The sequence below is a fragment of the Pleurodeles waltl genome, chromosome 6 (assembly GCF_031143425.1).
Source record: "Pleurodeles waltl isolate 20211129_DDA chromosome 6, aPleWal1.hap1.20221129, whole genome shotgun sequence".
Classification (NCBI taxonomy): domain Eukaryota; kingdom Metazoa; phylum Chordata; class Amphibia; order Caudata; family Salamandridae; genus Pleurodeles; species Pleurodeles waltl.
Window position 1 is genome coordinate 247,936,299 of NC_090445.1, and position 26,814 is coordinate 247,963,112.

Below are 26,814 nucleotides of genomic sequence, written 5' to 3' on the forward strand. Positions count from 1 at the left end.
CGCACTGAAATTTCGGGTAGATGAGTAGCAGGCTGCAACTAATCCACACTGAAGTATTGACTAAGTGATCAGCAAAACTGCAACAAACACGTGCTTGAGGTCTTTGGTGTCTCTGAGACCTGGCGTAGAACTGGGGGAAAGCCCTTGGAGTCACTCACGGAATGATGGTTGAGTCTTGAGTTGGGTATGACTTCAAAAGGTTTCTGTGAAGTGCACAGGTAGCCATTCAGCTCTGCTCCGGTTCCGGGCTATCAGTCGGGGATAATCAGCCCCTTTGTGAGGGGTGTGCCCACTACCCTTTGAGATTTTAAGTGTGAAGTGAAGTGAAAGCCCTTCCCAATCTCCTCCTCTGGAAGACCCACCAGTATGCAGATGAATGCAGATACAGCTGAGTATCCTGTGTTGTAGGTGTCTGAAGGAAATGCACAAATGTAGCTGTCACCTAACCCAGGTGTGTTGGAGATAGACTGTAGACATACAAGGCAGTGAGAGAAGGGTAATGCCTATTTTCTAAAAGTGCCATTTCAAAAATAGTAATGATAAATCCAACTTTACCAGTAAGGAGGATTTTGCATGACCATTTCTATGATACTAAACATGATGCAGCTTAAAAGTATTTTAAGGAACTCCCAGTGCTGGCCTTTGAGAGGGACAGACAGGCCTCACAGTAATGAAAAATGACTTTGGGGGATTTCATTACAAGGACATAAAGAACTTAAAAGTACTTGTCCTCCTTTAGCTTACATGGCACCCTGCCTTATGGGCTACCTAAGGCTTACTTTAGGGGTGACTTGTATATAAGAAAAGGGAAGTTCAAGGCTTGGCAAGGGGTTTTAAATACCAGGTCAAGGTGGCAGTTAGACTGCACACAGGCTCTGCAGTGGCAGGCCTTAGACATGTTTACAGGGCTACCTAAGTGGGTGGCAAAATCAGTGCTGCAGGCCCACAAATAACATTTAGTTTACAGGCTCTGGGTGTATGGTATACCACAAGGACCTTGCATGTAAATTAAACATGGCAATTGTGGATACACCGATGCTAACATGTTTAGGGGAGAAGCACATGCACTTGAGCACTGGTTAGCAATGGTAAAGTGCACCGAGGCCTAAGGCCAACCAAAAGATAAAGCAACTAAACAGGAGGTAAAGGCAAAAGGTCTGGGTTAAGACCACACTAAGGATGCAAGGTCTAAAAAATGTTAATCAATTACAGTAAAGGAAAAGGTCTTATCTAGAGTAGAGACTGAAGACCTGACCAGAGGGCTGAGAAGCAGCGAAGAAAGAGGAGGAATGGATATGGACAGAGGACTTTATTAGTGTGGATTGAATTGTGATTGGCTGTTGTTTCAATCGTGTTTAGTTCTACCTCCCCTAGTGTTTATGGGAAAGATAGGTTCTATGATATGTGATGTTTCTTATGGCTGCTGTTTAAAAACAAAAACAAAAATTGTGAAGAAGGAACAGCATAATCTTCGCCTCTGGTCCTGACATAGAATCTGCATTTTACATACTTGCTAACCCCTTGCTGTACTTAATCATGGAGTGTATTTTTTTTCTAAACTGCTCTTTAGCATCTGCCTTTTTGTTGTCTAAATATGTCCATTAATGACTTTTTGATAATACATTCACATGTGTTTGATATGAAAAACGTTGTTAGTAGTATCTTGATTTCTGTGGAGTAAATTCTAGGGTGCACAATTGAGATATAACACTTTGACCTTTCCTCCAGATTGCGTACCCTCCATTTGAGAAAAACTTCTATGAGGAGCATGAAGAAATCAGCAGTCTTACACCTCAGCAAATGCATGAACTGCACCAAAAGCTCAATCTCCGGGTAAGTGAGAACATAACACTGCAAACTATGGAAGGTATGGAAGCTTCACTGTTTTATGTTGTATTTTCTACATGCTCAGAATAGTAGCCTTGTAGAATGTGTAGTCTATTTCTTTATCTGGTGAAGTCATTGATGAACAGGTAGTCTGTATAATTGTGTTATTTTACACAGTCATTTACTTTAGGAGTAGCCCCTTTTCGTCAACAAATTCCGACTCAGTCTGTTGTGATGGGTGAATGCCTAATTAGATTAAAGCCCTTAAGGAAATTTTGGGATCAAATGGACATGGCCGAAGAAACAAAAATGGTATCAAATTAGCTTGCTGGGAGACAGAGCAGTCTATCTAGCCCTCCAGGTTTTCCTTCCATCTCTGTTGACAAACAGGTTTCTAATTAAGATGAACACTACAGTAACCATGAATTATCTCAACAAATCGGAGGAACCAGATGAAGACCTGTTTCTAAAGGCTCAGAACGGATATCGACAGTTACAGCAGTTCACCTTCCAAGCACCCAAAACAGCCAGCCAGACTCACTTTGCAGAATCTGCAAAGAGAATGACTAGAGGCTTTTGGAGGGCGAAGTACTGAAAAGCATTTAGGAAGAATGAGGGTATCATTGAATAGATATTTTTGCTGCAGCTGGAGCCATGACAAACCTAAAACTATGCATCCAGATACACATCAAACAAACCATCAGTGAATGCCCTTTTTGTTAATTTGTCAAGTAATTTTCTGTTTTTTTTCTGGATTGCAATTCTGATATTGCTGCTGAATATGAAAGAAAGTATTTTCTAGATGCCCCAGAGAAGACTGCCTGTTGTTGTAAGGTTCATGTCTTTCAGTTAAGAGACCCCTTTTTATTTCAGTTTGAAGGCATATGTTATTGAGCATGTACAAGAGATGAATTGATATTTCATCAAATGCATGTTTCTGGCATGTTTTTTTTAATTCTGTAAATGTGTAATATTTCTAATAAGCAAGATCGATCTAAAACACATTCATTGATAATGTAGTGACTTTTTAGCCTAGAAGTATTTCCAAGATTGTCATAAATCTTATGACAGTTTCTCTCCATAATTCTATTATTTTATCTGTTTAAAATGCCTGTTTTTAGGCTTCTTTCTTTCAGTTTTAGATTCTTAAACACACAAAGAACAGGTTCCATTTTAGTTATAGTCTTCTTTTTAGTTAGCTTGTGTAGGAAGTTGGCTCTGTATGTGCTATTTCAAAGTAAGGAATAGCATGCACAGAGTCCAAGGGTTCCCCTTAGAGGTAAAATAGTGGTAAAAATAGATAATACTAATGCTCTATTTTGTGGTAGTGTGGTCGAGCAGTAGGCTTATCCAAGGAGTAGTGTTAAGCATTTGTTGTACATACACAAGACAATAAATGAGGTACACACACTCAGAGACAAATCCAGCCAATAGGTTTTTATATAGAAAAATATCTTTTCTTAGTTTATTTTAAGAACCACAGGTTCAAATTCTACCTGTAATATCTCATTCGAAAGGTATTGCAGGTAAGTACTTTAGGAACTTCAAATCATCGAAATTGCATGTATACTTTTCAAGTTATTGACAAATAGCTGTTTTAAAAGTGGACACTTAGTGCAATTTTCACAGTTCCTGGGGGAGGTAAGTTTTTGTTAGTTTTACCAGGTAAGTAGGACACTTACAGGGTTCAGTTCTTGGTCCAAGGTAGCCCACCGTTGGGGGTTCAGAGCAACCCCAAAGTCACCACACCAGCAGCTCAGGGCCGGTCAGGTGCAGAGTTCAAAGTGGTGCCCAAAACACATAGGCTAGAATGGAGAGAAGGGGGTGCCCCGGTTCCGGTCTGCTTGCAGGTAAGTACCCGCGTCTTCGGAGGGCAGACCAGGGGGGTTTTGTAGGGCACCGGGGGGGACACAAGTCCACACAGAAATTTCACCCTCAGCAGCGCGGGGGCGGCCGGGTGCAGTGTAGAAACAAGCGTCGGGTTTTCAATGTTAGTCTATGAGAGATCTCGGGATCTCTTCAGCGCTGCAGGCAGGCAAGGGGGGGATTCCTCGGGGAAACCTCCACTTGGGCGAGGGAGAGGGACTCCTGGGGGTCACTCCTCCAGTGAAAGTCCGGTCCTTCAGGTCCTGGGGGCTGCGGGTGCAGGGTCTCTCCCAGGCGTCGGGACTTTAGGTTCAAAGAGTCGCGGTCAGGGGAAGCCTCGGGATTCCCTCTGCAGGCGGCGCTGTGGGGGCTCAGGGGGGACAGGTTTTGGTACTCACAGTATCAGAGTAGTCCTGGGGTCCCTCCTGAGGTGTTGGATCGCCACCAGCCGAGTCGGGGTCGCCGGGTGCAGTGTGGCAAGTCTCACGCTTCTTGCGGGGAGCTTGCAGGGTTCTTTAAAGCTGCTGGAAACAAAGTTGCAGCTTTTCTTGGAGCAGGTCCGCTGTCCTCGGGAGTTTCTTGTCTTTTCGAAGCAGGGGCAGTCCTCAGAGGATGTCGAGGTCGCTGGTCCCTTTGGAAGGCGTCGCTGGAGCAGGATCTTTGGAAGGCAGGAGACAGGCCGGTGAGTTTCTGGAGCCAAGGCAGTTGTCGTCTTCTGGTCTTCCGCTGCAGGGGTTTTCAGCTGGGCAGTCCTTCTTCTTGTAGTTGCAGGAATCTAATTTTCTAGGGTTCAGGGTAGCCCTTAAATACTAAATTTAAGGGCGTGTTTAGGTCTGGGGGGTTAGTAGCCAATGGCTACTAGCCCTGAGGGTGGGTACACCCTCTTTGTGCCTCCTCCCAAGGGGAGGGGGTCACAATCCTAACCCTATTGGGGGAATCCTCCATCTGCAAGATGGAGGATTTCTAAAAGTTAGAGTCACCTCAGCTCAGGACACCTTAGGGGCTGTCCTGACTGGCCAGTGACTCCTCCTTGTTATTCTCATTATTTTCTCCGGCCTTGCCGCCAAAAGTGGGGCCTGGCCGGAGGGGGCGGGCAACTCCACTAGCTGGAGTGTCCTGCTGGGTTGGCACAAAGGAGGTGAGCCTTTGAGGCTCACCGCCAGGTGTGACAATTCCTGCCTGGGAGAGGTGTTAGCATCTCCACCCAGTGCAGGCTTTGTTACTGGCCTCAGAGTGACAAAGGCACTCTCCCCATGGGGCCAGCAACATGTCTCGGTTTGTGGCAGGCTGCTAAAACTAGTCAGCCTACACAGATAGTCGGTTAAGTTTCAGGGGGCACCTCTAAGGTGCCCTCTGGGGTGTATTTTACAATAAAATGTACACTGGCATCAGTGTGCATTTATTGTGCTGAGAAGTTTGATACCAAACTTCCCAGTTTTCAGTGTAGCCATTATGGTGCTGTGGAGTTCGTGTTTGACAGACTCCCAGACCATATACTCTTATGGCTACCCTGCACTTACAATGTCTAAGGTTTTGTTTAGACACTGTAGGGGTACCATGCTCATGCACTGGTACCCTCACCTATGGTATAGTGCACCCTGCCTTAGGGCTGTAAGGCCTGCTAGAGGGGTGTCTTACCTATACTGCATAGGCAGTGAGAGGCTGGCATGGCACCCTGAGGGGAGTGCCATGTCGACTTACTCGTTTTGTCCTCACTAGCACACACAAGCTGGCAAGCAGTGTGTCTGTGCTGAGTGAGAGGTCTCCAGGGTGGCATAAGACATGCTGCAGCCCTTAGAGACCTTCCTTGGCATCAGGGCCCTTGGTACTAGAAGTACCAGTTACAAGGGACTTATCTGGATGCCAGGGTCTGCCAATTGTGGATACAAAAGTACAGGTTAGGGAAAGAACACTGGTGCTGGGGCCTGGTTAGCAGGCCTCAGCACACTTTCAATTGTAAACATAGCATCAGCAAAGGCAAAAAGTCAGGGGGCAACCATGCCAAGGAGGCATTTCCTTACACAACCCCCCCCCAAACGAAAGAGGATGAGACTAACCTTTCCCAAGAGAGTCTTCATTTTCTAAGTGGAAGAACCTGGAAAGGCCATCTGCATTGGCATGGGCAGTCCCAGGTCTGTGTTCCACTATAAAGTCCATTCCCTGTAGGGAGATGGACCACCTCAACAGTTTAGGATTTTCACCTTTCATTTGCATCAGCCATTTGAGAGGTCTGTGGTCAGTTTGAACTAGGAAGTGAGTCCCAAAGAGGTATGGTCTCAGCTTCTTCAGGGACCAAACCACAGCAAAGGCCTCCCTCTCAATGGCACTCCAACGCTGCTCCCTGGGGAGTAACCTCCTGCTAATGAAAGCAACAGGCTGGTCAAGGCCATCATCATTTGTTTGGGACAAAACTGCCCCTATCCCATGTTCAGAGGCATCAGTCTGCACAATGAACTGCTTAGAATAATCTGGAGCTTTTAGAACTGGTGCTGAGCACATTGCCTGTTTCAGGGTGTCAAAGGCCTGTTGGCAGTCCACAGTCCAGTTTACTTTCTTGGGCATTTTCTTGGAGGTGAGTTCAGTGAGGGCTGTCACAATGGATCCATATCCCTTCACAAACCTCCTGTAATACCCAGTCAAGCCAAGGAATGCCCTGACTTGAGTCTGGGTTTTTGGAGCTACCCAGTCCAGAATAGTCTGGATCTTGGGTTGGAGTGGCTGAACTTGGCCTCCACCTACAAGGTGTCCCAAGTAGACCACAGTTCCCTGCCCTATCTGGCATTTGGATGCCTTGATAGAGAGGCCTGCAGATTGCAGAGCCTTCAAAACCTTCCTCAGGTGGACCAGGTGATCCTGCCAGGTGGAGCTAAAGACAGCAATATCATCAAGATAAGCTGTGCTAAAGGACTCCAAGCCAGCAAGGACTTGATTCACCAACCTTTGGAAGGTGGCAGGGGCATTCTTTAAACCAAAGGGCATAACAGTAAACTGATAATGCCCATCAGGTGTGGAGAATGCTGTCTTTTCTTTTGCTCCAGGTGCCATTTTTATTTGCCAGTACCCTGCTGTCAAGTCAAAGGTACTTAGAAATTTGGCAGCACCTAATTTATCAATGAGCTCATCAGCTCTTGGAATTGGATGGGCATCTGTCTTGGTGACAGAATTGAGCCCTCTGTAGTCCACACAAAACCTCATCTCTTTCTTTCCATCTTTGGTGTGAGGTTTGGGGACTAAGACCACTGGGCTAGCCCAGGGGCTGTCAGAGCGCTCAATTACTCCCAATTCCAGCATCTTGTGGACTTCCATCTTGATGCTTTCTTTAACATGGTCAGATTGTCTAAAGATTTTGTTCTTGACAGGCATGCTGTCTCCTGTGTCCACATCATGGGTACACAGGTGTGTCTGACCAGGGGTTAAGGAGAAGAGTTCAGGAAACTGTTGTAGGACTCTCCTACAATCAGCTTGCTGTTGGCCAGAGAGGGTGTCTGAGTAGATCACTCCATCTACTGTACCATCTTTTGGGTCTGATGACAGAAGATCAGGGAGAGGTTCACTCTCTGCCTCCTGATCCTCATCTGTTACCATCAACAGATTGACATCAGCCCTGTCGTGGAAGAGCTTAAGGCGGTTTACATGGATCACCCTCTTGGGGCTCCTGCTTGTGCCTAGGTCCACCAAGTAGGTGACCTGACTCTTCCTCTCCAGTACTGGGTAAGGGCCACTCCATTTGTCCTGGAGTGCCCTGGGAGCCACAGGCTCCAGAACCCAGACTTTCTGCCCTGGTTGGAACTCAACCAGTGCAGCCTTTTGGTCATACCAAAACTTCTGGAGCTGTTGGCTGGCCTCAAGGTTTTTGGTTGCCTTTTCCATGTACTCTGCCATCCTAGAGCGAAGGCCAAGTACATAGTCCACTATGTCTTGTTTTGGCTCATGGAGAGGTCTCTCCCAGCCTTCTTTAACAAGAGCAAGTGGTCCCCTTACAGGATGACCAAACAGAAGTTCAAAGGGTGAGAATCCTACTCCCTTCTGTGGCACCTCTCTGTAAGCGAAAAGCAGACATGGCAAGAGGACATCCCATCTCCTTTTGAGCTTTTCTGGGAGCCCCATGATCATGCCCTTTAATGTCTTGTTGAATCTCTCAACTTAGCCATTAGTTTGTGGATGGTAAGGTGTAGTGAATTTATAAGTCACTCCACACTCATTCCACATGTGCTTTAGGTATGCTGACATGAAGTTGGTACCTCTGTCAGACACCACCTCCTTAGGGAAACCCACTCTGGTAAAGATACCAATGAGGGCCTTGGCTACTGCAGGGGCAGTAGTCGACCTAAGGGGAATAGCTTCAGGATACCTGGTAGCATGATCCACTACTACCAGGATATACATATTTCCTGAGGCTGTGGGAGGTTCCAGTGGACCAACTATGTCCACACCCACTCTTTCAAAGGGAACCCCCACCACTGGAAGTGGAATGAGGGGGGCCTTTGGATGTCCACCTGTCTTACCACTGGCTTGACAGGTGGGGCAGGAGAGGCAAAACTCCTTAACCATGTTGGACATATTGGGCCAGTAGAAGTGGTTGACTAACCTCTCCCACGTCTTGGTTTGTCCCAAATGTCCAGCAAGGGGAATGTCATGGGCCAATGTTAGGATGAACTCTCTGAACAGCTGAGGCACTACCACTCTCCTAGTGGCACCAGGTTTGGGGTCTCTGGCCTCAGTGTACAGGAGCCCATCTTCCCAATAGACCCTATGCGTTCCATTTTTCTTGCCTTTGGACTCTTCAGCAGCTTGCTGCCTAAGGCCTTCAAGAGAGGGACAGGTTTCTTGTCCCTTACACAGCTCCTCCCTTGAGGGTCCCCCTGGGCCTAAGAGCTCAACCTGATAAGGTTCAAGCTCCAAAGGCTCAGTTCCCTCAGAGGGCAGAACTTCTTCCTGAGAAGAGAGGTTCCCTTTCTTTTGCTGTGTTGCAGTTGGTTTCCCAACTGACTTTCCTGTTCTCTTGGTAGGCTGGGCCATTCTTCCAGACTCCAGCTCTACTTGTTCACCCTGTGCCTTGCACTGTGCTCTTGTTTTCACACACACTAGTTCAGGGATACCCAGCATTGCTGCATGGGTTTTTAGTTCTACCTCAGCCCATGCTGAGGACTCCAGGTCATTTCCAAGCAGACAGTCCACTGGGATATTTGAGGAGACCACCACCTGTTTCAGGCCATTGACCCCTCCCCATTCTAAAGTAACCATTGCCATGGGATGTACTTTTCTCTGATTGTCAGCGTTGGTGACTGTGTAAGTTTTTCCAGTCAGGTATTGGCCAGGGGAAACCAGTTTCTCTGTCACCATGGTGACACTGGCACCTGTATCCCTCAGGCCCTCTATTCTAGTCCCATTAATTAAGAGTTGCTGTCTGTATTTTTGCTTGTTAGGCGGCCAGACAGCTAGTGTGGCTAAATCCACCCCACCCTCAGAAACTAGAATAGCTTCAGTGTGGACCCTGATTTGCTCTGGGCACACTGTTGATCCCACTTGGAGACTAGCCATACCAGTGTTACCTGGATGGGAGTTTGGAGTGGAACCTTTCTTGGGACAGGCCTTGTCTCCAGTTTGGTGTCCATGCTGTTTACAGCTATGACACCAGGCCTTTTTGGGATCAAAGTTTTTACCCTTGTACCCATTGTTTTGTGAAGAGGCTCTGGGCCCACCCTCCTGTGCAGGTTTTTGGGGGCCTGTAGAAGACTCTTTGCTATTTTTAGTTTTGGTTGTCTCATCACCCTTCCCCTGGGGAGTCTTTGTGACCCCTTTCTTTTGGTCACCCCCTGTTGAAGTCTTGGACACCCTTGTCTTGACCCAATGGTCCGCCTTCTTTCCCAATTCTTGGGGAGAAATTGGTCCTAGGTCTACCAGATGCTGATGCAGTTTATCATTGAAACAATTACTTAACAGGTGTTCTTTCACAAATAAATTGTACAGCCCATCATAATTACTTACACCACTGCCTTGAATCCAACCATCTAGTGTTTTCACTGAGTAGTCAACAAAGTCAACCCAGGTCTGGCTCGAGGATTTTTGAGCCCCCCTGAACCTAATCCTGTACTCCTCAGTGGAGAATCCAAAGCCCTCAATCAGGGTACCCTTCATGAGGTCATAAGATTCTGCATCTTGTCCAGAGAGTGTGAGGAGTCTATCCCTACACTTTCCTGTGAACATTTCCCAAAGGAGAGCACCCCAGTGAGATCTGTTCACTTTTCTGGTTACACAAGCCCTCTCAAAAGCTGTGAACCATTTGGTGATGTCATCACCATCTTCATATTTAGTTACAATCCCTTTAGGGATTTTCAACATGTCAGGAGAATCTCTGACCCTATTTATGTTGCTGCCACCATTGATGGGTCCTAGGCCCATCTCTTGTCTTTCCCTCTCTATGGCTAGGATCTGTCTTTCCAAAGCCAATCTTTTGGCCATCCTGGCTAACTGGATGTCCTCTTCACTGGGGCTATCCTCAGTGATTTCAGAGGTGTTGGTCTCTCCTGTGAGGGAACCAGCATCTCTGACTATTATTTTTGGAGTCAGGGTTTGAGGGACCCTGTTCTCCCTAGATAGGACTGGTAGGGGGGAATTGTCCTCCAAGTCACTATCCTCTTCCTCTGAGTTGCCACCCTCAGAGGGGTTGGCCTTTTCAAACTCTGCCAAAAGCTCCTGGAGCTGTATTTTGGTAGGTTTGGGGCCCATTGTTATTTTCTTTATTTTACAGAGTGACCTTAGCTCCCTCATCTTAAGATGGAGGTAAGGTGTGGTGTCGAGTTCCACCACAGTCACATCTGTGCTAGACATTTTGCTTCTAAAAGTTGGAATACTTTTTAAGAATCTACAACTGGTTCTAGAATCTAATTCAAACTTTTACAAACTTTTAAACTCTAAAAGAAATGCTAAACAGGATCTAACACAAGGCCCTAGCAGGTCTTTTAAGAATTTAGAAAACTTTTCAAATTGCAAAAATCAATTTCTAATGACAATTTTGGAATTTGTCGTGTGATCAGGTATTGGCTGAGTAGTCCAGCAAATGCAAAGTCTTGTACCCCACCGCTGATCCACCAATGTAGGAAGTTGGCTCTGTATGTGCTATTTCAAAGTAAGGAATAGCATGCACAGAGTCCAAGGGTTCCCCTTAGAGGTAAAATAGTGGTAAAAATAGATAATACTAATGCTCTATTTTGTGGTAGTGTGGTCGAGCAGTAGGCTTATCCAAGGAGTAGTGTTAAGCATTTGTTGTACATACACAAGACAATAAATGAGGTACACACACTCAGAGACAAATCCAGCCAATAGGTTTTTATATAGAAAAATATCTTTTCTTAGTTTATTTTAAGAACCACAGGTTCAAATTCTACCTGTAATATCTCATTCGAAAGGTATTGCAGGTAAGTACTTTAGGAACTTCAAATCATCGAAATTGCATGTATACTTTTCAAGTTATTGACAAATAGCTGTTTTAAAAGTGGACACTTAGTGCAATTTTCACAGTTCCTGGGGGAGGTAAGTTTTTGTTAGTTTTACCAGGTAAGTAGGACACTTACAGGGTTCAGTTCTTGGTCCAAGGTAGCCCACCGTTGGGGGTTCAGAGCAACCCCAAAGTCACCACACCAGCAGCTCAGGGCCGGTCAGGTGCAGAGTTCAAAGTGGTGCCCAAAACACATAGGCTAGAATGGAGAGAAGGGGGTGCCCCGGTTCCGGTCTGCTTGCAGGTAAGTACCCGCGTCTTCGGAGGGCAGACCAGGGGGGTTTTGTAGGGCACCGGGGGGGACACAAGTCCACACAGAAATTTCACCCTCAGCAGCGCGGGGGCGGCCGGGTGCAGTGTAGAAACAAGCGTCGGGTTTTCAATGTTAGTCTATGAGAGATCTCGGGATCTCTTCAGCGCTGCAGGCAGGCAAGGGGGGGGATTCCTCGGGGAAACCTCCACTTGGGCGAGGGAGAGGGACTCCTGGGGGTCACTCCTCCAGTGAAAGTCCGGTCCTTCAGGTCCTGGGGGCTGCGGGTGCAGGGTCTCTCCCAGGCGTCGGGACTTTAGGTTCAAAGAGTCGCGGTCAGGGGAAGCCTCGGGATTCCCTCTGCAGGCGGCGCTGTGGGGGCTCAGGGGGGACAGGTTTTGGTACTCACAGTATCAGAGTAGTCCTGGGGTCCCTCCTGAGGTGTTGGATCGCCACCAGCCGAGTCGGGGTCGCCGGGTGCAGTGTGGCAAGTCTCACGCTTCTTGCGGGGAGCTTGCAGGGTTCTTTAAAGCTGCTGGAAACAAAGTTGCAGCTTTTCTTGGAGCAGGTCCGCTGTCCTCGGGAGTTTCTTGTCTTTTCGAAGCAGGGGCAGTCCTCAGAGGATGTCGAGGTCGCTGGTCCCTTTGGAAGGCGTCGCTGGAGCAGGATCTTTGGAAGGCAGGAGACAGGCCGGTGAGTTTCTGGAGCCAAGGCAGTTGTCGTCTTCTGGTCTTCCGCTGCAGGGGTTTTCAGCTGGGCAGTCCTTCTTCTTGTAGTTGCAGGAATCTAATTTTCTAGGGTTCAGGGTAGCCCTTAAATACTAAATTTAAGGGCGTGTTTAGGTCTGGGGGGTTAGTAGCCAATGGCTACTAGCCCTGAGGGTGGGTACACCCTCTTTGTGCCTCCTCCCAAGGGGAGGGGGTCACAATCCTAACCCTATTGGGGGAATCCTCCATCTGCAAGATGGAGGATTTCTAAAAGTTAGAGTCACCTCAGCTCAGGACACCTTAGGGGCTGTCCTGACTGGCCAGTGACTCCTCCTTGTTATTCTCATTATTTTCTCCGGCCTTGCCGCCAAAAGTGGGGCCTGGCCGGAGGGGGCGGGCAACTCCACTAGCTGGAGTGTCCTGCTGGGTTGGCACAAAGGAGGTGAGCCTTTGAGGCTCACCGCCAGGTGTGACAATTCCTGCCTGGGAGAGGTGTTAGCATCTCCACCCAGTGCAGGCTTTGTTACTGGCCTCAGAGTGACAAAGGCACTCTCCCCATGGGGCCAGCAACATGTCTCGGTTTGTGGCAGGCTGCTAAAACTAGTCAGCCTACACAGATAGTCGGTTAAGTTTCAGGGGGCACCTCTAAGGTGCCCTCTGGGGTGTATTTTACAATAAAATGTACACTGGCATCAGTGTGCATTTATTGTGCTGAGAAGTTTGATACCAAACTTCCCAGTTTTCAGTGTAGCCATTATGGTGCTGTGGAGTTCGTGTTTGACAGACTCCCAGACCATATACTCTTATGGCTACCCTGCACTTACAATGTCTAAGGTTTTGTTTAGACACTGTAGGGGTACCATGCTCATGCACTGGTACCCTCACCTATGGTATAGTGCACCCTGCCTTAGGGCTGTAAGGCCTGCTAGAGGGGTGTCTTACCTATACTGCATAGGCAGTGAGAGGCTGGCATGGCACCCTGAGGGGAGTGCCATGTCGACTTACTCGTTTTGTCCTCACTAGCACACACAAGCTGGCAAGCAGTGTGTCTGTGCTGAGTGAGAGGTCTCCAGGGTGGCATAAGACATGCTGCAGCCCTTAGAGACCTTCCTTGGCATCAGGGCCCTTGGTACTAGAAGTACCAGTTACAAGGGACTTATCTGGATGCCAGGGTCTGCCAATTGTGGATACAAAAGTACAGGTTAGGGAAAGAACACTGGTGCTGGGGCCTGGTTAGCAGGCCTCAGCACACTTTCAATTGTAAACATAGCATCAGCAAAGGCAAAAAGTCAGGGGGCAACCATGCCAAGGAGGCATTTCCTTACAGCTTGTCCAGCCTGTTTACCTTTGGCCCCCAAATCCATCTTAGACCATGGAGGCCGCCATCTTAGACCATGGAGGCCGCCATCTTAGACCATGGAGGCCGCCATCTTAGACCATGGAGGCCGCCATCTTAGACCATGGAGGCCGCCATCTTAGACCATGGAGGCCGCCATCTTAGACCATGGAGGCCGCCATCTTAGACCATGGAGGCCGCCATCTTAGACCATGGAGGCCGCCATCTTAGACCATGGAGGCCGCCATCTTAGACCATGGAGGCCGCCATCTTAGACCATGGAGGCCGCCATCTTAGACCATGGAGGCCGCCATCTTAGACCATGGAGGCCGCCATCTTAGACCATGGAGGCCGCCATCTTAGACCATGGAGGCCGCCATCTTAGACCATGGAGGCCGCCATCTTAGACCATGGAGGCCGCCATCTTAGACCATGGAGGCCGCCATCTTTGACAGTGGTGGCTGCCATCTTCCCTCAAATTATGCAGAATCGTCAACATCTCCGCCTTTGATGCAGATGTCATCTGTGCCTATCTTTCCAAAAACTGTGATAGTTTCAAGTCATTCAGATATAGACATCAACAAAAGGTCTGACTTTAGTCTGCAACAGTTCCCCTTTCCAAGGTCATACAACAACCACAAACCAAATAATGCACTCTTTATTGACATTTTTACCTTATTAGTACATCCGCTGATGTATATGGTTATGTCAAAACATTCCTAAGGTGACATTGCAAATTCCATCCTGGATAAGATGCAATATACAAGAACTACCACTGAGTTAGGAGAGAAACTTGACCCAGGTCCCAGACTCGGATCACAGATCCAGATGAGCACAGCACCACATTCCATCCCAACAGAAGAAGCATCCATCAAGACTCCCCAGAGCTCTGAAAACTATTCTATTCTTCCAGGATTGTGTTCCTTCGCAGACCCTTGTGCTTGCAAACAGACAACAAACCCAGTTACCCAGGTTTGTGCCCTACCTCCTAAACTCCGACTTTTTATTTGTTCATCTGCTAGAACTAGCATAGCGCTTACGGATAGCACAGTGAGGGTTTTAGAGCTATAAATTGTGATGTTATGATTTTTCCCTGTTTTCACTGTTATTGGGCTAAGCTGCCTTATATTATCTTCTATGATGTTACTATTATGTGCACTAGATCCCGGCATTTGAAATTAAATCTTAATATGTTGAAATACATATTCCGTTTCTAGTGATCTTGAGTGTGTAGATAATTGATGAACGATTGTTCGGATTACCTCTGCTCCCCGTTAGTAACCCAAAAGCATTGACACAACCTAATTTATAAATTTGGGTGGTGTTCTGAGGGGCTACAACAACCTGTTTTTGACATCCAGAACTGGTGCATTGAACTAAGTTCACTCGTGTCACCCGTGGGTGTGAAAACAAACATAAGTATACCAAATTTATTAACAAACTTCCAATACTAAGTGTTTCCATTATGTGCAGCATCTTTGAACATGATTTTTAAAATCATTTAGGATGTTTTGTTAAGCTTACAAAAGACTGCATGGACATCCTGAAGAAGCTGAAGGATAATAGAGCTGTGTGTACTTTCAGATGGAAGAGAGTTTACTTTTGGAGCCAGCAGAAAATGGTGAGGACAGATTATTGCCTGGAAGAGGCGATTCTCTTGTACCTCCTCCAGCTGACTTAAGCGGGGTTACAGTATTCTTCTGTTAAGGTACCTTTTGCGGCTACCACATCCTACAGAGTCCTTCACAAAAATCATTTTCACCATAAAAGTTACAGAAACTAAAAAAACTATTTCCTTTAGTTAGAAAACCATTTCCGCCTTGGGAGTTAAACTTGCCTGTGTGAAGATTAATGGCTCTGCTATATGAGCCTGTAGGAAGCTGGCCCTTTATGTGGTATGTGAATACCACATAAAGAGTTCAGGGGGTTCCTCAGTGAGTGGACAGGGCTGGCTATGCTATCCCAAAGTGCTTTAGTTAGGGGAAGTGTGTTCTAACAGCCCTAGGCTTAACATAGAGGAGTGCAAGTCATCTACAAATACACACAGTAGTCAATAAATGAGACACACGACTCAAAAAGGAGATGCACATCAATTTATAAAAATAGCAAGTATCTTTATGTTTAGGCATCAGAGCAAAATCGTTCAGGTAAGTAGGTTTTTAAATAGGAATTCTTTTCTCTGTAAAAAGTGGACACAGTGCGATTTCTGAGTTCTGCAATTTGACCCTATGGGAGGAGAAACATGTTCTGCAAACAGAGTACAGCAACAGAGCCTGCAGACTCTTTCCGCAGTGTCCTATCTCTATAGGAATGCATTGGCCACCAGACGCTGTTTTGCAGTCTACACCCAGCCGCCCCAGTGCCGTTGATGGTGTACTGTGAGTGCTGCCTTGGACCTTGCCCACTACTCACCTTAACCCCCAGGAGATTGGTCATGTAAGCCGCTGTGCTGTACCTCTTTGCAGAACTTGTTTTTCCTTGCATAGGATAACATTGCAGAGCTCAGAAATCAGTGTCCACTTTGAAAAGAATTCCTATTTAAAAATGTGCTTACCGGAACGATTTTTCTCTGATGCTAAAACATATATAAAGATACCTGCGAGCGACTTATTAACAGGCAGTCACAAGTACAGTTATCTTGCAGGCACTAGGGTCATGATGTGAATGGTGCAGCTAATGCAGTGGCACCGGTGCCACAAGGTGTCAGAACCCCTCTCAACACAGATATTTGCTAAATTGTACTACTAACTAGGAAGTCACAAGTGCAGTTACCTTGCAGTTAAGAGGCATGAGTTGACTGGTGCAGCAGGTGCAATGACACTTTACTATCTACACATTACGATACTCTAATACACTATACTCTAATACAATGCCTTATTACATTTTGTACAAATTATGAGTTTGGAACCCTGGAATATTAATTCAACATACATCACAAATAAACAACTATTAACGGTTTAAAAACATTATGACCCTTTTCTAATATTTATTATCCAGTTAGTTAGATAGAATGCAGAAGAAAAAAGGTGAAACCTGTTGGCTTTGCCAATGCTTGAGTGTATTGTAGATGTCTTGCACTCCTCTGTGTTAAGCCTAATGGTATCACACTACCCCTAAATAGAGCACTTTTGGGATTGCATAGCAAGCCCTGTCAGCTCACTGTCGAATACTTGGACCCTTTACATGGTATTTACATACCATATAAAGGGCCTGATTCGTACCCTGAGAATTCACCAAACACTTGGAACAGTTCACAGATGCGAGTTGGAGACTGTTCAGTGTTTGTCAGATAAAGTAGTATGTTATCCAGTCCAACCCCAGATTTAAGCGCCTATCCTCATGCGTTCCTCTAGGGGCTACACCTCCAATGTGAAGAGTATCGATGAGAAGGGACCCCTCCCTATAGGAAACTCTCCTAAAAGGCAGCCATTTACTTTTATCTTGACTTGCGGCCCCCTGTATAGCAACTTGATCCAGTTACCATAATGGGGCCCAAAACCCATTCTTCCAAAAGCAGCAACAGGAAAGGCTTATTGCATCCAGTGACACAACGGCCCAGGGCTTTCCCTCTACTTCTGACTGTGCAATGTTATTATGGCGACAGCGCAAGTTCAGATTTGTTGAGCGATATAGCTTAAAGCCCATCTGATCTCATGGAGTAGATCAGTCACCACAGCATGTAGTCTGTTGGCTAGCTCTTTTGCAAGGATTTTGGTGTCCACGTTTAGTAATGAAATCGGTCTGTAGGAATCTAACTTGTTTGCGGGTTTTCCCGCCTTGGGTATGAGTACAATTGTCGCTGTGCGCATTCTGTTAGTAGTGTCCCGACGCGAAGGGCTTCTTAATACATCGAGAATAGCGGCTCAGCCACTCTTATGGTCCCTTTGCAGAGTAATTCTCGAGTCCGACCACGCGGCCCGGGTGCCTTCCCTGCGTGCATATGAGTCAGTGCCACTGTGATTTCTGACTCTGTGAGGTTGGCTGTGTTTCCCCCTGGTCTGGGCTCACAGTTTTAAGGAGACCATCATACACAAATCTTCTAGTCTCCTCCGAGGAGGCCCCCACCCTGGTTTTATAAAAGGCCACCATATATGTTGAAAATGCTGCTGCATTTTTACTGGTCCTTTTAATATCCCCTGTCTCCAGTTGTAGATCTCTAGCATGTATGCTTTGCGTTCCCTGCTACCTAGCCAAGCCTCAAAGGCTCACCCCTTTGTGCCAGCACCGCAGGACACTCCAGCTAGTGGAGTTGCTCGCCCCCTCCGGCCACGGCCCCCACTTTTGGCGGCAAGGCCGGAGGAAATAATGAGAATAACAAGGAGTCGTCACTGGCCAGTCAGGACAGCCCCTAAGGTGTCCTGAGCTGAAGTGACTCTAACTTTTAGAAATCCTCCATCTTGCAGATGGAGGAGTCCCCAATAGGATTAGGGATGTGACCCCCTCCCCTTGTGAGGAGGCACAAAGAGGGTGTACCCACCCTCAGGGCTAGTAGCCATTGGCTACTAACCCCCCAGACCTAAACACACCCTTAAATTTAGTATTTAAGGGCTTCCCTGAACCTAAGAACTTAGATTCCTGAAACTACAAGAAGAAGAAGACTGCCGAGCTGAAAAACCCCTGCAGAGGAAGAACAGAAGACACCAACTGCTTTGGCCCCAGTCCTACCGGCCTGTCTCCTGCCTTCCAAAGAACCCTGCTCCAGCGACGCTTTCCAAGGGACCAGCGACCTCTGAATCCTCTGAGGACTGCCCGACTTCAAGAAAGACAAGAAACTCCCGAGGACAGCGGCACTGCTCCAAAAGAACTGCAACTTTGTTTCAAGGAGCAGACTTAAAGACCCCTGCAACTCCCCGCAAGAAGCGTGAGACTTGCAACACTGCACCCGGCGACCCCAACTCGACTGGTGGAGAACCAACACCTCAGGGAGGACCCTCCGGCGACTCCGAGACCGTGAGTAACCAAAGTTGTCCCCCCTGAGCCCCCACAGCGACGCCTGCAGAGGGAATCCCGAGGCTCCCCCTGACCGCGACTGCCTGAACTCCATTTCCCGACAGCTGGAAAAGACTCTGCACCCGCAGCCCCCCGCACCGAAAGGAACGGAACTCCTGTGCAGGAGTGACCCCCAGGAGGCCCTCTCCCTTGCCCAGGTGGTGGCTACCCCGAGGAGCCCCCCCCCTTGCCTGCCTGCAACGCTGAAGAGATCCCTGGGTCTCTCTGATTTACATTGAAAACCCGACGCTTGTTTCTACACTGCACCCGGCCGCCCCAGTGCCGCTGAGGGTGTACTTTTTGTGTGAACGTGTGTCCCCCCCCGGTGCCCTACAAAACCCTCCCCTGGTCTGCCCTCCGAAGACGCGGGTACTTACCTGCTGGTAGACCGGAACCGGGGCACCCCCTTCTCTCCATTGCAGCCTATGCGTTTTGGGCACCTCTTTGACCTCTACACCTGACCGGCCCTGAGCTGCTGGTGTGGTAACTTTGGGGTTGCTCTGAACCCCCAACGGTGGGCTACCTTGGACCCAAACCTGAGACTTGTAAGTGATTTACTTACCTGACAAAACTAACAAAAACTTACCTCCCCCAGGAACTGTGAAAATTGCACTAAGTGTCCACTTTTAAAACAGCTTATGGTGTTTTATGTAAAAAGTATACATGCTAATGTAATGATTTAAAGTTCCTGAAGTACTTACCTGCAATACCTTTCAAATGAGATATTACATGTAGAATTTGAACCTGTGGTTCTTCAAATAAACTAAGAAAATATATGTTCGATGGCATATGTTGCTGCAGATACACATGTTTAGCACAGTCCGCTGCCTGGTGTTGGGCTCGGAGTATTACAAGTTGTTTTTCTTCAAAGAAGTCTTTTTTGGTCACGGGACCGAAGGACTCCTCCCTCTTCGGCTCCATTGCGCATGGGCGTCGACTCCATCTTAGATTGTTTTTTTCCGCTGTCGGGTTCGGACGTATTCCTTTTCGCTCCGTGTTTCGGTTCGGAAAGTTAGTCAGAATCTCGGAAGAAAGCGTCGGTATTGTTCCGTTCGGTATCGGGATAGTTAGGTACATCGACACCGATCATCGGAAGACTTTGGGGTAGCTTCGATCCCCCATCGGGGCCTGGTCGGCCCGACCGCGTGCGACATCGAAGCCGATGGAACGGACCCCGTTCCGTTTCTGCCCAAAATGTCACAGTAAGTATCCTTATAGAGATCAGCACTTGGTCTGTAACTTGTGCTTGTCCCCGAGCACAAGGAGGATACCTGTGAGGCCTGTCGAGCCTTCCGGTCCAGAAAAACACTCCGGGACCGAAGAGCCAGGCGTCTACAAATGGCGTCCACGCCGACAAAACAACATTTCGACGACTAAGAGGAAACATTCTCGGTTCCGGACTCAGAATCCGGAGACTCCGACGTCGAACAACAACAACAAACAGTGAGTAAGACGTCGAAAATAAAAACCATTGAAAAAACAAAAGTCCAGGGGACGCCACTGCCGACAGGCCATGGCTCGACCCATAAAACCGGCGAGCCATCGAAGGTGCCGAAAAAGGGCACGCCCATAGCGAAGACACCAGACTCCGGTCGAGGCACCGCCATGGAGCAACCTCGGAGCCGACATAGCGGCTCCGAGAAGCAAAAACAAGATGCCGGCACCGAAAAACATCGGCACCGAGACACACTGCCGAAAGCCACAAAAATTCTGTCGGTACCGAAACCGAAAAAAGATTCTCTCTCGGCGCTGAAAAGTTCCACACCTCCTTCCTACACAGAGGAACAAGGAATAAGTGGCCAGATGCACAGATTTGGACAAGAGCTCCAAAGTGTAGAATCAGACTACACACAAAAGAGACTGTACATCCAACAAGACACAGGGAAGATATCAACCCTTCCCCCAATAATGAGAAAAAGAAGGATCGGATTTCTCAAGGATGACGCACAACCACAAGCCAAAGTGGTTAAAAAAGTCACGCCTCCGCCCTCTCCACCACAACAGGCATCGCCGGCACAAACACCGCCACAAATGCACTGTAAGGAAATGCCTCCTTGGCATGGTTGCCCCCTGACTTTTTTGCCTTTGCTGATGCTATGTTTACAATTGAAAGTGTGCTGAGGCCTGCTAACCAGGCCCCAGCACCAGTGTTCTTTCCCTAACCTGTACTTTTGTATCCACAATTGGCAGACCCTGGCATCCAGATAAGTCCCTTGTAACTGGTAACTGGTACACCCTGAGGGGAGTGCCATGTCGACTTACTCGTTTTGTCCTCACTAGCACACACAAGCTGGCAAGCAGTGTGTCTGTGCTGAGTGAGAGGTCTCCAGGGTGGCATAAGACATGCTGCAGCCCTTAGAGACCTTCCTTGGCATCAGGGCCCTTGGTACTAGAAGTACCAGTTACAAGGGACTTATCTGGATGCCAGGGTCTGCCAATTGTGGATACAAAAGTACAGGTTAGGGAAAGAACACTGGTGCTGGGGCCTGGTTAGCAGGCCTCAGCACACTTTCAATTGTAAACATAGCATCAGCAAAGGCAAAAAGTCAGGGGGCAACCATGCCAAGGAGGCATTTCCTTACACAACCCCCCCCCCCAAACGAAAGAGGATGAGACTAACCTTTCCCAAGAGAGTCTTCATTTTCTAAGTGGAAGAACCTGGAAAGGCCATCTGCATTGGCATGGGCAGTCCCAGGTCTGTGTTCCACTATAAAGTCCATTCCCTGTAGGGAGATGGACCACCTCAACAGTTTAGGATTTTCACCTTTCATTTGCATCAGCCATTTGAGAGGTCTGTGGTCAGTTTGAACTAGGAAGTGAGTCCCAAAGAGGTATGGTCTCCGCTTCTTCAGGGACCAAACCACAGCAAAGGCCTCCCTCTCAATGGCACTCCAACGCTGCTCCCTGGGGAGTAACCTCCTGCTAATGAAAGCAACAGGCTGGTCAAGGCCATCATCATTTGTTTGGGACAAAACTGCCCCTATCCCATGTTCAGAGGCATCAGTCTGCACAATGAACTGCTTAGAATAATCTGGAGCTTTTAGAACTGGTGCTGAGCACATTGCTTGTTTCAGGGTGTCAAAGGCCTGTTGGCATTCTACAGTCCAGTTCACTTTCTTGGGCATTTTCTTGGAGGTGAGTTCAGTGAGGGCTGTCACAATGGATCCATATCCCTTCACAAACCTCCTGTAATACCCAGTCAAGCCAAGGAATGCCCTGACTTGAGTCTGGGTTTTTGGAGCTACCCAGTCCAGAATAGTCTGGATCTTGGGTTGGAGTGGCTGAACTTGGCCTCCACCTACAAGGTGTCCCAAGTAAACCACAGTTCCCTGCCCTATCTGGCATTTGGATGCCTTGATAGAGAGGCCTGCAGATTGCAGAGCCTTCAAAACCTTCTTCAGGTGGACCAGGTGATCCTGCCAGGTGGAGCTAAAGACAGCAATATCATCAAGATAAGCTGTGCTAAAGGACTCCAAGCCAGCAAGGACTTGATTCACCAACCTTTGGAAGGTGGCAGGGGCATTCTTTAAACCAAAGGGCATGACAGTAAACTGATAATGCCCATCAGGTGTGGAGAATGCTGTTTTCTCTTTTGCTCCAGGTGCCATTTTTATTTGCCAGTACCCTGCTGTCAAGTCAAAGGTACTTAAGAATTTGGCAGCACCTAATTTATCTATGAGCTCATCAGCTCTTGGAATTGGATGAGCATCTGTCTTGGTGACAGAATTGAGCCCTCTGTAGTCCACACAAAACCTCATCTCTTTCTTTCCATCTTTGGTGTGAGGTTTGGGGACTAAGACCTCTGGGCTAGCCCAGGGGCTGTCAGAGCGCTCAATTACTCCCAATTCCAGCATCTTGTGGACTTCCACCTTGATGCTTTCCTTAGCATGGTCAGACTGTCTAAAGATTTTGTTTTTGACAGGCATGCTGTCTCCTGTGTCCACATCATGGGTACACAGGTGTGTCTGACCAGGGGTTAAGGAGAAGAGTTCAGGAAACTGTTGTAGGACTCTCCTACAATCAGCTTGCTGTTGGCCAGAGAGGGTGTCTGAGTAGATCACTCCATCTACTGTGCCATCTTTTGGGTCTGATGACAGAAGATCAGGGAGAGGTTCACTCTCTGCCTCCTGATCCTCATCTGTTACCATCAACAGATTCACATCAGCCCTGTCATGGAACAGCTTAAGGCGGTTCACATGGATCACCCTCTTGGGGCTCCTGCTTGTGCCCAGGTCCACCAGGTAGGTGACCTGACTCTTCCTTTCTAGCACTGGGTAAGGGCCACTCCATTTGTCCTGGAGTGCCCTGGGAGCCACAGGCTCCAGAACCCATACTTTCTGCTCTGGTTGGAACTCAACCAGTGCAGCCTTTTGGTCATACCAAAACTTCTGGAGCTGTTGGCTGGCCTCAAGGTTTTTGGTTGCCTTTTCCATGTACTCTGCCATTCTAGAGCGAAGGCCAAGTACATAGTCCACTATGTCCTGTTTAGGCTCATGGAGAGGCCTCTCCCAGCCTTCTTTAACAAGGGCAAGTGGTCCCCTTACAGGATGACCAAACAGAAGTTCAAAGGGTGAGAATCCTACTCCCTTCTGTGGCACCTCTCTGTAAGCGAAAAGCAGACATGGCAAGAGGACATCCCATCTCCTTTTGAGTTTTTCTGGGAGCCCCATGATCATGCCTTTTAATGTCTTGTTGAATCTCTCAACCAAGCCATTAGTTTGTGGATGGTATGGTGTAGTGAATTTATAAGTCACTCCACACTCATTCCACATGTGCTTTAGGTATGCTGACATGAAGTTGGTACCTCTGTCAGACACCTCCTCCTTAGGGAAACCCACTCTGGTAAAGATACCAATGAGGGCCTTGGCTACTGCAGGGGCAGTAGTCGACCTAAGGGGAATAGCTTCAGGATTCCTGGTAGCATGATCCACTACTACCAGGATATACATATTTCCTGAGGCTGTGGGAGGTTCTAGTGGACCAACTATGTCCACACCCACTCTTTCAAAGGGGACCCCCACCACTGGAAGTGGAATGAGGGGGGCCTTTGGATGCCCACCTGTCTTACCACTGGCTTGACAGGTGGGGCAGGAGAGGCAAAACTCCTTAACCATGTTGGACATATTGGGCCAGTAGAAGTGGTTGACTAACCTCTCCCACGTCTTGGTTTGTCCCAAATGTCCAGCAAGGGGAATGTCATGGGCCAATGTTAGGATGAACTTCCTGAACAGCTGAGGCACTACCACTCTCCTAGTGGCACCAGGTTTGGGGTCTCTGGCCTCAGTGTACAGGAGTCCATCTTCCCAATAGACCCTATGTGTTCCATTTTTCTTGCCCTTGGACTCTTCAGCAGCTTGCTGCCTAAGGCCTTCAAGAGAGGGACAGGTTTCTTGTCCCTTACACAGCTCCTCCCTTGAGGGTCCCCCTGGGCCTAAGAGCTCAACCTGATAAGGTTCAAGCTCCAAAGGCTCAGTTCCCTCAGAGGGCAGAACTTCTTCCTGAGAAGAGAGGTTCCCTTTCTTTTGCTGTGTTGCAGTTGGTTTCCCAACTGACTTTCCTGTTCTCTTGGTAGGCTGGGCCATTTTTCCAGACTCCAGCTCTACTTTTTCACCCTGTGCCTTGCATTGTGCTCTTGTTTTCACACACACCAGTTCAGGGATACCCAGCATTGCTGCATGGGTTTTTAGTTCTACCTCAGCCCATGCTGAGGACTCCAGGTCATTTCCAAGCAGACAGTCCACTGGGATATTTGAGGAGACCACCAGTTAATTAAGAGTTGCTGTCTGTATTTTTGCATGTTAGGCGGCCAGACAGCTAGTGTGGCTAAATCCACCCCACCCTCAGAAACTAGAGTAGCTTCAGTGTGGACCCTGATTTGCTCTGGGCACACTGTTGATCCCACTTTGAGACTAGCCATACCAGTGTTACCTGGATGGGAGTTTGGAGTGGAACCTTTCTTGGGACAGGCCTTGTCTCCAGTTTGGTGTCCATGCTGTTTACAGCTATGACACCAGGCCTTTTTGGGATCAAAGTTTTTACCCTTGTACCCATTGTTTTGTGAAGAGGCTCTGGGCCCACCCTCCTGTGCAGGTTTTCGGGGGCCTGTAGAAGACTCTTTACTATTTTTAGTTTTGGTTGTCTCATCACCCTTCCCCTGGGGAGTCTTTGTGACCCCTTTCTTTTGGTCACCCCCTGTTGAAGTCTTGGACACCCTTGTCTTGACCCAATGGTCCGCCTTCTTTCCCAATTCTTGGGGAGAAATTGGTCCTAGGTCTACCAGATGCTGATGCAGTTTATCATTGAAACAATTACTTAACAGGTGTTCTTTCACAAATAAATTGTACAGCCCATCATAATTACTTACACCACTGCCTTGAATCCAACCATCTAGTGTTTTCACTGAGTAGTCTACAAAGTCAACCCAGGTCTGGCTCGAGGATTTTTGAGCCCCCCTGAATCTAATCCTATACTCCTCAGTGGAGAATCCAAAGCCCTCAATCAGGGTACCCTTCATGAGGTCATAAGATTCTGCATCTTGTCCAGAGAGTGTGAGGAGTCTATCCCTACACTTTCCTGTGAACATTTCCCAAAGGAGAGCACCCCAGTGAGATCTGTTCACTTTTCTGGTTACACAAGCCCTCTCAAAAGCTGTGAACCATTTGGTGATGTCATCACCATCTTCATATTTAGTTACAATCCCTTTGGGGATTTTCAACATGTCAGGAGAATCTCTGACCCTATTTATGTTGCTGCCACCATTGATGGGTCCTAGGCCCATCTCTTGTCTTTCCCTCTCTATGGCTAGGATCTGTCTTTCCAAAGCCAATCTTTTGGCCATCCTGGCTAACTGGATGTCCTCTTCACTGGGGCTATCCTTAGTGATTTCAGAGGTGTTGGTCTCTCCTGTGAGGGAACCAGCATCTCTGACTATTATTTTTGGAGTCAGGGTTTGAGGGACCCTGTTCTCCCTAGATAGGATTGGTAGGGGGGAATTTTCCTCCAAGTCACTATCCTCTTCCTCTGAGTTGCCACCCTCAGAGGGGTTGGCCTTTTCAAACTCTGCCAAAAGCTCCTGGAGCTGTATTTTGGTAGGTTTGGGGCCCATTGTTATTTTCTTTATTTTACAGAGTGACCTTAGCTCCCTCATCTTAAGATGGAGGTAAGGTGTGGTGTCGAGTTCCACCACAGTCACATCTGTGCTAGACATTTTGCTTCTAAAAGTTGGAATACTTTTTAAGAATCTACAACTGGTTCTAGAATCTAATTCAAACTTTTACAAACTTTTAAACTCTAAAAGAAATGCTAAACAGGATCTAACACAAGGCCCTAGCAGGTCTTTTAAGAATTTAGAAAACTTTTCAAATTGCAAAAATCAATTTCTAATTACAATTTTGGAATTTGTCGTGTGATCAGGTATTGGCCGAGTAGTCCAGCAAATGCAAAGTCTTGTACCCCACCGCTGATCCACCAATGTAGGAAGTTGGCTCTGTATGTGCTATTTCAAAGTAAGGAATAGCATGCACAGAGTCCAAGGGTTCCCCTTAGAGGTAAAATAGTGGTAAAAATAGATAATACTAATGCTCTATTTTGTGGTAGTGTGGTCGAGCAGTAGGCTTATCCAAGGAGTAGTGTTAAGCATTTGTTCTACATACACATAGACAATAAATGAGGTACACACACTCAGAGACAAATCCAGCCAATAGGTTTTTGTATAGAAAAATATCTTTTCTTAGTTTATTTTAAGAACCACAGGTTCAAATTCTACATGTAATATCTCATTCGAAAGGTATTGCAGGTAAGTACTTTAGGAACTTTAAATCATAAAAATTGCATGTATACTTTTCAAGTTATTGACAAATAGCTGTTTTAAAAGTGGACACTTAGTGCAATTTTCACAGTTCCTAGGGGAGGTAAGTTTTTGTTAGTTTTACCAGGTAAGTAAGACACTTACAGGGTTCAGTTCTTGGTCCAAGGTAGCCCACCGTTGGGGGTCCAGAGCAACCCCAAAGTTACCACACCAGCAGCTCAGGGCCGGTCAGGTGCAGAGTTCAAAGTGGTGCCCAAAACACATAGGCTAGAATGGAGAGAAGGGGGTGCCCCGGTTCCGGTCTGCTTGCAGGTAAGTACCCACGTCTTCGGAGGGCAGACCAGGGGGGTTTTGTAGGGCACCGGGGGGGACACAAGCCCACACAGAAATTTCACCCTCAGCAGCGCGGGGGCGGCCGGGTGCAGTGTAGAAACAAGCGTCGGGTTTGTAATGGAAGTCAATGGGAGATCTAGGGATCTCTTCAGCGCTGCAGGCAGGAAAGGGGGGGGTTCCTCGGGGAAACCTCCACTTGGG

At 47.6% G+C, this 26,814-nt stretch overlaps 1 protein-coding gene across 6 annotated transcripts in view; it reads left to right on the forward strand.

Moving 5' to 3' along the window:
- DDX42 (DEAD-box helicase 42) overlaps positions 1 to 26,814 on the forward strand; it is a 516,281-nt gene that overhangs the window by 163,534 nt on the left and 325,933 nt on the right. For all 6 annotated transcript variants that reach the window (XM_069238031.1, XM_069238033.1, XM_069238036.1 and 3 more), the window contains one exon: positions 1,729 to 1,833. In XM_069238031.1, coding sequence (XP_069094132.1) covers positions 1,729 to 1,833 — 105 coding nt within the window. The remainder of the gene's footprint in view (positions 1 to 1,728; positions 1,834 to 26,814) is intronic.